Source organism: Lycium ferocissimum, chromosome 12 (assembly GCF_029784015.1).
Source record: "Lycium ferocissimum isolate CSIRO_LF1 chromosome 12, AGI_CSIRO_Lferr_CH_V1, whole genome shotgun sequence".
Taxonomy (NCBI): domain Eukaryota; kingdom Viridiplantae; phylum Streptophyta; class Magnoliopsida; order Solanales; family Solanaceae; genus Lycium; species Lycium ferocissimum.
This window is the reverse complement of record NC_081353.1, coordinates 46,332,089-46,341,670: the sequence shown is the minus strand read 5'-3', so window position 1 is coordinate 46,341,670 and position 9,582 is coordinate 46,332,089. Positions and strand designations below refer to the sequence as shown.

General features: G+C 35.0%; 1 protein-coding gene across 1 annotated transcript; it reads right to left on the bottom strand.

Annotated features, from left to right (window-relative positions):
- Positions 1-3,922: 3,922 nt before the first annotated feature.
- On the bottom strand, positions 3,923-4,751 carry LOC132040482 (latex serine proteinase inhibitor-like). Its single transcript, XM_059431130.1, has one exon. It carries the CDS (start codon positions 4,694-4,696, stop codon positions 4,049-4,051), a length of 648 nt encoding a protein of 215 aa, XP_059287113.1. The 5' UTR covers positions 4,697-4,751; the 3' UTR covers positions 3,923-4,048.
- Between the last annotated feature and the right edge of the window lie 4,831 nt (positions 4,752-9,582).

The following is a 9,582-nucleotide window of genomic DNA, read 5'->3' as shown; positions in this document are numbered from 1 at the left end:
TTTTAGAATGATTTTTGAGGCGAGATAAATTTATCTTGTCTAAAAATGGCATATTTGTTGGAAAAGGCTATGCTACAAATGGAATGTTCAAACTCAATATTGATAATGAAAATATTTCGCTTATATTGTGGAGTCTCTAGATTTATGGAATGAACGTCTTGGTCATGTGAATTTTAGATCCATACAACTTATGGTGAAAAATGGATTAATTAAGGAATGTGGAAAAGATCATACTACTAAGTGTCTTACTTGTAGTAAATGCAAGATAACAAAGAAACCTTTTAAGACGGTTGAAAGGACATCCACACTTTTGGAATTAATTCACACCGATATCGTGAGATGGATTGTTTGTCACGTCATGGTAAGAGATATTTTATCACTTTCATTGACGATTACTCAAGATATACATATGTCTTTCCATTAAGAACAAAAGATGAGGCATTTGAGTCTTTCAAAACATATAAAGCGAAGTTGAAAATAAATTGAGTTTGAAGATTAAATCAATTAGATCGATAGAGGTGGAGAATATTTAAAATCAGATTTTATTGATTTTTGTGAAAAAGAAGGCATTGAAAAACAATTGACTACATCTTATACACCACAACAAAATGGTGTAGCGAGAAAGGAAAAATAGGACTTTCATAGAAATGGTTAATTCTATGCTTTATGGATCTGGTATGCACGGAAATTTATGGTGAAGCCTTATTTTATTTTGTCATATTTTGAATCGAATACCTTCCAAGAAACTTGAGGCATCCCCTTATGAACTTTGGAAGAACCGAAAGCCAAATATAAATTATTTTAAAGTATGGGGTTGTTTGGCTCATGTTAGATTACCAAATCAACATTTGGCTAAGGTTGGCTATAGAGGAGTAGATTGTGTGTTTATTGGTTATTCTCGGACAGTAAGGCTTATAGATTCTTAAATCTTGAGATTCAAGTCCTCACACAATTATTGAATCCTTACATGCTAACTTTTTTGAGAATATATTTCCTAAGCAAAAAGAATCTTTAGAACAAGATGCAAGTTCTTTTACATCTCCTCTTAAAAGGAAAACAGTTGAGTCCGTGGAAGAAAGCCATCTGAGGCGCAGTATAAGATCAGCCCAGCCAAAGAACTTTGGACACGATTTTCAAGTCTATTTGGTTGAAAAAGATCTGAAAGTTATCTTTGAAGCGTATCTTCCCATGATGCTCCTTTACGGCGTGAAGCTATTGATGATGAAATGCATTCTATCATGTCAAATGATACATGGATTTTGTCGATCTTCCTACGGGGTGTAAACCTATTGGTTGTAGATGGATTTTTAGGAAGAAATTAAAATCGATGGTACTATAGATAAGTACAAAGCTCGCTTGGTAGCAAAAGGTTTTACTCAAATGAAAGATATTGATTATTTTGATACCTTTTTGTAGCTCGGATGACATCTATTCGGCTCTTAATTGCTTTAGCAGCAATTCATAATATGATAATTCATCAAATGGATGTGAAGACCGCGTTTTTGAATGGAGATCTAGATGAAGAAGTTTACATGAAACAACCAGAGGGGTTCATCATTCCTGGTCAGGAACATAAAGTTTGTAAGCTTCGTAAATCTCTTTATGGATTAAAACAAGCTCCAAAGCAATGGCATGAGAAATTTAGAAAGGTCATGATTTCTAATGGCTACTCAATCAATGGTGGCGATATATGCATATTCAGTAAATTTCAAGAAAACTCTGGAGTTATAATCGTTGTCTCTATGTGGATGACATGTTGATCTTTGGAACCGATATTGAAAGAGTTAAAGAAACAAAATCATTTCTTGCTTCTCGGTTTGAAATGAAGGATCTTGGAGAAGCTGATGTAATTTTGGGCATTAAAATTGTGAGATCAGCTAATGCTTTGACTCTTACTCAAGCAAGTTATATTGAGAAAGTTCTGAAGAGGTTTGGTCATTTTGATGACAAGCCTGCTCCTACACCATTTGATCCTAGCATCAAACTAGTGCGAAACTCTAGTGACGTTCTTGATCAATTGACGTATTCTCAGATTGTTGGGAGTCTTATGTATGCCATGCATTGTACCAGGCCAGATATTGGTTATGCAGTAGGAACTTTGAGCAAGTTTACTAGTAACCCCGGAGTTGAACATTGGAATGCCTTAATTCGTGTTTTAAGGTATCTAAAGGGCACGATTAATAATGGCCTACATTATTCTACCTTTCCAGTTATTGAAGGCTATAGTGATGCTACTTGGAATTCGATCCAAATGACTCTAAATCTATTACTGCTTGGATTTTCACTTTGGCCGGAGCTTGACAATCTCTTGGAAATCAAAGAAGCAAACATGTATTACTCACTCAACCATGGAGTCGAATTTATAGCTATGTCTTCTGCTGGAGAAGAAGTTGGCGGCTTCGAAGTATGCTTTGATAGATATTCCTATGTGGAGTAAGCCAATGCCACCTTTGACTATCTATTGTGATAATAAAGTGCTATTTTTCGGGCTTCAAGTGATTGTTACAATGGCAAATCGAGGCAAGTTCGTCTCAAACACAATCATGTGAGAAGACTATTGGAGGATGGCATAATATCGCTTCAATATGTGAAGTCTAGATTTAATCTAGCAGATCCTTTGTCTAAAGGATTAGGCAAAGAGTTAGTAATGGAAACTTGTAAAGGGATGGGAATAAAACCTGTTGTAAACTAATGGTACTTTATGGTAACCCTACCTAATGATGTAATCTTAGGTTCAAAGGGAAAAACAAGTAAAGTTACAATTGTGGAGCACATCAATAAAAATTCCATTTCTTCAAAGAGTGAGTAAATGTGCATAGGTTGAGATTCTATTCTCTTAATAAATCTATAAGACCGATCTCGGTTGGAGTTAGTATGACGACTCTTGATAGATTTACCAATATTCCTATTGTAGAGGAGGATGAGATTATATTCTCTTAATAAGTCTATAAACCGGTATCGGTTGGAGTGTGTAGGAACCCTCTTGATAGATTTACCGACACTTTGCTGTAAAGGAGGATGAGATTAAATTCTCTTAATGAATTCGTAGACTATTTGGTCGGAGTATGCAAAGTTACTCTTGATGAATTCACCGCGCTAAGTGCGAAGTGGAGGCCGCTTCAATAAGATTTTTAACAGGGAAATCTTAAAGCACTTAGTTTAAAGGATTCAGGACACATGGCCGTAAGGTGTCGAAGGATTACGATTTTCACAGGAACATAGTAATGTGCGTGGAAATTTTTCTACTTCATTTAATGATCTACTCAGTTCAAGATTCGTTCACTAAGTAGTCAATGATTTAGAATGTATTCACTAGCTAATGGTTCAAGTCCAAAAGACACCATTATTGATGCATATTACTAGATTAATGTCTCAAAAATATTTTCAAAATTTCTTGAAACAAGTGGGGGATTGTTAAGTTAATGTTTTAATTAATTTTGAAACATTTCATATGACAAAAGTTTTTCAAACTAAATGAATGTGAATTTGAAGATACATTCTTCATTTAGTATTTTACGTTTTAGGTTCTTGAAAGTTACATGAAAGTTGCATGTATTTTAAGAAAAATTCATGAACCTATTTTAAATCCTATTTAATGAAAACTTTTATGTTATGTAATTTTTTATCCTATAAATAGTGTTTCATTCTTTTGGAAAAGGCAAGCACTTGAAGAAAACAATTTCCTCTTAAAACTTTAGAGAGACATTGATCAAAAGGTGAAATCACCAATTCAAGAATAGAAGAGCAACTTTCTTGAATGCTACTTGTTGTGGCTTAGTTGAATCCCGAAGATAGAGTTGTTATTTATTCTTCCGTTTGCTCGTGGGAGAGACTCCAACTATCTTCAAGAAACGTCTTAACGTGCCTCTAAGCCAAGCAAGTTTATTTTGGATTTCTTTTATTATTATCATTCTTGTTCTAATTAGGCATGCATAATGCATTACGTTATTTATTTTTACATCAAGGGAAAGACAACATGCAGGGAACTTAGGCCTTGCATTACATATTTCACACTGTTTAGTTTTATTAGAAAGCTGAAGCGTGATGATCAGGCTTCAGCCTTTCCGATTCTGTCATCCTTTATGAACACAAAGGCTTTCGCTTCCTTTGTGAGAACCAAACGCCTGTATCCATTTTGCTCGACGATGCCAATGTTTTGGCAAGTAAACTTCTCTCCATAGGGACAGAAGACTAGCTTATACGTCGAGCCACCAAGAGACTTAATCTGAAACCAGCTGTTCACGTCGAGGGGATTTCCTTGCTTTGCACCTGTGCTTAAGGTGTAGAGCTTCACCGGTTCAGGGTAGTGGTCAACCTTCCAAACAGTCAGGTTAGCACACGAATACGTATCAAGATAGAAAATGATGTTTACCGAAGAGGATTCCACAATCTTCTGACGTTTGGGATCTTTGGGCTTGAAGTAGACCCCGAGACCATTGTCGAGGTCACTGGGGGATTGCACCACTGATTTGGGACAAACGTTGTGTTCCTGATATCCAATATTAGCAAGAAATACACCTCCACCACCAGGTCCCCAAATAGCTGAATGTATGAAGTACCTAGTGTTTTTGTTGAGGGGATGACCATCGGTATCGTGTACATCTCTTAATAGTTGGTTTGGATCATCATTTGTGCAAGTTGCTAAGGTAGACAAGGGAAGGAATGCAAGGGAAAACAAGAGCAAGATGATCTTCATCTTTGTTATATTATTTGTTTCTTTTGTTGGATATTTTCGGATGCTTAATTTGTTCTTGTTAACCTTGAATTTATAGAGAAGATTTGCCCTGATTTCTATCCAATGTGCATAACGTGTGTTTATGACATTATTGTCATTTCTCTACCTACGTTCTTTTTCCTAATTTAATATGTTTACATCGTTCATGATAAGTTCTAACTTTATTGTAAGACTCGATATCGTGGCACAAAATAAATGCGTCAAGACATATATATATATAAATATGTGTGTGTGTGTCTTGCCCTGCAAATTAAATTAAATAGAACACAGATCATAATCACTTCTTTTACCACTAAAGACTAATTCTTCTGAGCTGATATGTCAAAAAATTTATCACTGCCACCATAAAAAATGTATCAAATTAAAATGGTACACCTTTTTAGTAAAAATTACAAGTTTGGCATCTAAAATGGTACAATTTGAAAGGAAATGACTGTTTACTTACACGATAAACGATCTGAACATATAGTAAACGAACGAACATAAAATTTACCACTTGAATGTGAAACATATCTTGGTCTCAATGAACCATCAGATTAAGAATTCATTGACATCCAAAGGTGGTGATTAACAGTGGCGGATCCTGGATTTTCTCCGGGGGTTCGAAAAAAAATAACAAAAGCTAAATATAAAAATTAATGTTGTTGATGGGAATCAAACCTAGGATGCTAGAGACAATTTTGAACACCCTAGACCGCTTGAGCTAACCTTTTGCATATGTTCAGGGTGTTCAAAAGATAATATATGTACATAAACACAGAAAATCAATTTTATATATACACTGTAACTTTTTGCAGAGGGTGTTCGCCCTCACCTCCACTTAAAACCGCCCCTGATTATTACCAGTTAGTAGCATGAGAATTTTAGATATTCTTATTGCTTGCAGGAAAAATAAAATAAACTCATAAGCAATTTTCTGTTAATAATGATATTTATGTGCCCACTTCCGATGATAAATCTCAGATACACATTCAATTGTTTTGCGTAATCAGGTTTTCACTTTTCACATAAAACAGCAAACCTATATAAATCCAATTTAATGTAAAATTCCACGCAACTACTGTGGTCAATTAATCAATTAGAAAATCAAAATTTGGATTCAGGCCAGAAAGTTTCACATTGAAGGTAAAACGTTCCCTAATAAAGACGACTCTCATAACCGGGACTTGAGCAGAGATCTCTTATTAAGAATGAAGAAATATTACCAGTCCACCATAACTGTTGTTAGCATTATGACAATCTTTTCTGCATCTCAGAATTAGTCACTTACATGTTCATAGTAATTCTTTTAGGGAAAAGGGTCAAAAATACCCCTCTACTTTGGAAAAAAGGCTAAAAATATCCTCCGAACTTATTTTGGGTCAAAAATATCCTTCCCATCCTTAAAGTTTTCAAATATACCCCTGTCTTGACGGAAATTATCCCTCAAAATAACCCGAAATTATTTTTTAAACCCGCACCATCATTTAAATCCTACCCAACTAAATAATAACCCGTAAAATCCCCTTATTCCCTCAAATTCGTAGGTATGAAGTTTGAGGGAATTGGGAGAATAAGGGGATCGTATGGGTTATTGTTTAGTTGGATCAGATTTAAATTATGAAACGGGTTTAAAAAATGATTTCGAGTTATTTTGAGGGATAATTTCCGTCAATACAGGGGTATATTTGAAAAGCTAAGGATGAGAGGGGTATTTTTGACCCAAAATAAATTCAGAGGATATTTTTAGCCCTTTTTCCAAAGTAAAGAAATATTTTTGACCCTTTTCCCATTCTTTTACCCCATAAATCTAAATTAGCATCATTATTAGAGTGTAATGATTCATATCACTTTTTTTTCCCCATCAATCAACCCCTCCAATCGAGTGGCTATCTTATTCATAACTGTTTAAATGCATACCACTACCTACTTCTTAATTACTTTTTGTTTCTTGCAAAACGTTTTTTTAAGTAGTACGAGGACATTTTTTTTTTTTTTTTTTTAACTTTCTCGCGATACCTAGGCTTCCTCCAAAAAAAGAAGAGAAGTTATTTGGGCACTTGAAAGGAAACATATCTCTATCTGAGAAAAGTCATTTGGAAACTTGAAAGGAAATATATCTCTAAAAGTAATTTGGCGTAAATATCTGATAAAAGTAAATTCTTACCCAACTAATTCATATACCTTTTACGCTTTTAAAATATTCCTCTTGTTTGGGCTGATAGCCGTTCGTTAAATAAGACAAAAGGTAAATAGTTAATAAATTGGAAATAAAGTATTGTTAAGTACTATGGGGGCTCTATAATTGCACAATTATTCAAAGACGACAAAGAAATTAGGAGCAATGGATGTTACGGGTTAAAAATTGACATCAAAGTTGCGTTGTTAAAGTATATAAATTTTTTAGAAGGCGTTTGGCCATGTGATTTGAAATCATGATTTGAAATTAGCGTTTGGACATGCGATTTCATCTCATGGTTTCATGTCATGAGATGAAATCCCAAATCATCCAAAAAGGCATGATATGGGATTTCAAATCATGTCAAGCAGACCTTGGATATTTGGGAAAGAAACAATAACCAAATTGCGCGATAAGGTAACGGCGGAAGAAATACCCAAGTCGAAACTTCCCACACTATTTGAACCAAGAGAAGACAATAAACACTAGCAAAGATGGAAATCCGAACAGCAGCTATATCAACAATAAAATAGCAAAGCAAGCAAAAATAAATCGAATGGAAGAGACACCAAATTTACGTGGTAAAACCCCTTCAATGTGAAGAGGAAACATCCACGGGACCTCCGGCCTACAAAAGCTCCACTATAAACAACAAGAGTTACAAAAATGTTCTCCAAATAGCTACAACAACAAAGCCAAGCACGGAGCAACAATACATAAAAGATAGCACCAAAACTAGCGAAGAAAGGAGAGAAATCACCCCCAAAAATGAGCTACCGTTCGTACTAGAAAACTGGAGTTACAGACCACAAAATCCGATCTCCACCGTTGAAATCGACGAACCAGATGTTGAGAACCCCTAGTTCAAATTTCAGCACGATCCAACGGTTAACGAATCAGAAACACAATTTAAAGCGGACTACTGTAGCAGAAAATTTCTAGACGAAAATCTGCTTTCTCTCTCACGTTTTTCTCTATATGTGCTATGAATTCACTCTTGTGTTATGTAAATAAGACCTAAATTGATCCTATATATAGAGGAAATTTTGGGCAAAATTGGCAAGTCCAAATTGGATTGGGTTTTATTAATCCAATTCCACATAGGAAGGGAAAACCCAAAAACCTAATTGGATTGGGTTTTATTAATCCAATTCCACATAGGAAGGGAAAGCCCAAAAACTTAACAAGTTCATGTGAAAAATAAGTATATCGTTAAGAGAAAATAGCAATAAAGTGATATTTGTTGGTCTAGCTAAGTCAGTACAAAATTTCAGGGAGATTTGCACAAATATGATAATTCGAAGATATTGTTTCTATTTTGTCCCCATTTAAGAAAATTTTGCAAACACTGGTCACGTTTTTAGCCTTGTTAATTAAAATGACACGTTTAATTTTCGAACAATCATTGCTAATTAAAAAATGAACATGACGGGGCTGCTTATTGGCTTTGCTCGTTTAGTTTATTTAGAATTTAATTTTTAAGTAGTGAATCACCTTTTTTAACTTTTCCGTTTTAGTTCATTTTTTTTTCTTTTTGTGGATAACTCAGACATAATTAAGTTAGGTATCATATGTAATTGATGGTGAATGCATAGTAAGTTCGACGAACAAAACCAAGAAACTGTTTTTAACTTCCTTTTCATTCCAGAATCTTTAGCACTTGGATAAAAATATTGCGGTCTAGTCGAAAAAGATATATACTCTTAAACACAAACATTCCATATGTATTCCAAAATCGACATTTAAGGATGCGGTCCAGAGATTATGAAATGAGCATATAGAACTATGAGGCCGGATAGGTTCAAATTTAAGCAGAGACAAAAAATAAAATAAAAAATATTAGGTGATTTCTTCCCATCTTTTCTAACGTTGGTGGATAGAGTTACCGGTACTTGTATTGGTGTGGTATGCGAAAGTGTTACAAATTAATCACAGGGCAAGAACAACGAATTGTGTACCTTTCAATTGCAGCAGAAATTGTTGAACTCGCTACCAAAAAGTCACCCAAAGTCGAACTTTGATTCACTAGGAAACAAAGTTTAATTACCTCAAACAAGATGTCTTTGTTTGTGTGTTCTGTGTGGAGAATTTAAGACTGCTGGAGAAAGAAGTTTTTTGGAAGAACTTCCAAAATTAGCGCAACACTCAATTGCACGTTCACTCCCTAAATAATGTAGTGGTAGTTTTTCTTTAGTAGTTAAGAAAATAACTACCCTAGATAACTCTCTACATGTTTATCTCCTTTAAATGATTCGGGTCAATCCACATGGGTGACCCGCCCAAAATAAATATCCAACATCTCCCACTTCGCACATGGTGGACTAGACCTAAGCCAACACCATGTTAGCAACACACACAATTCATATGACAAATAATTCATGCGACCTACGAGCATCGAGAGTTATACCCTTTAAGGTTTTACAAGAGCTCTTTGTAGGAGTCCAATCACATGCGAACAGAATTCACTACTAACATGAGGATCTTATTACTCGCAATACCCCAGACGTCATCCGCTACGCCAGTAGCTAGTTATCTGATCCCCCCTCCTCTAAAGAGGTGAACTCGAGTTCATGTTTAACTTTATATCCACGATTACACTTGACACCCTTATGGTAAGTGTGATGGCCGGCCTGTGAACACAAGTTAAATTACTAATTTCTGTAATTGTATTCCCTTTCTACTCGAATCT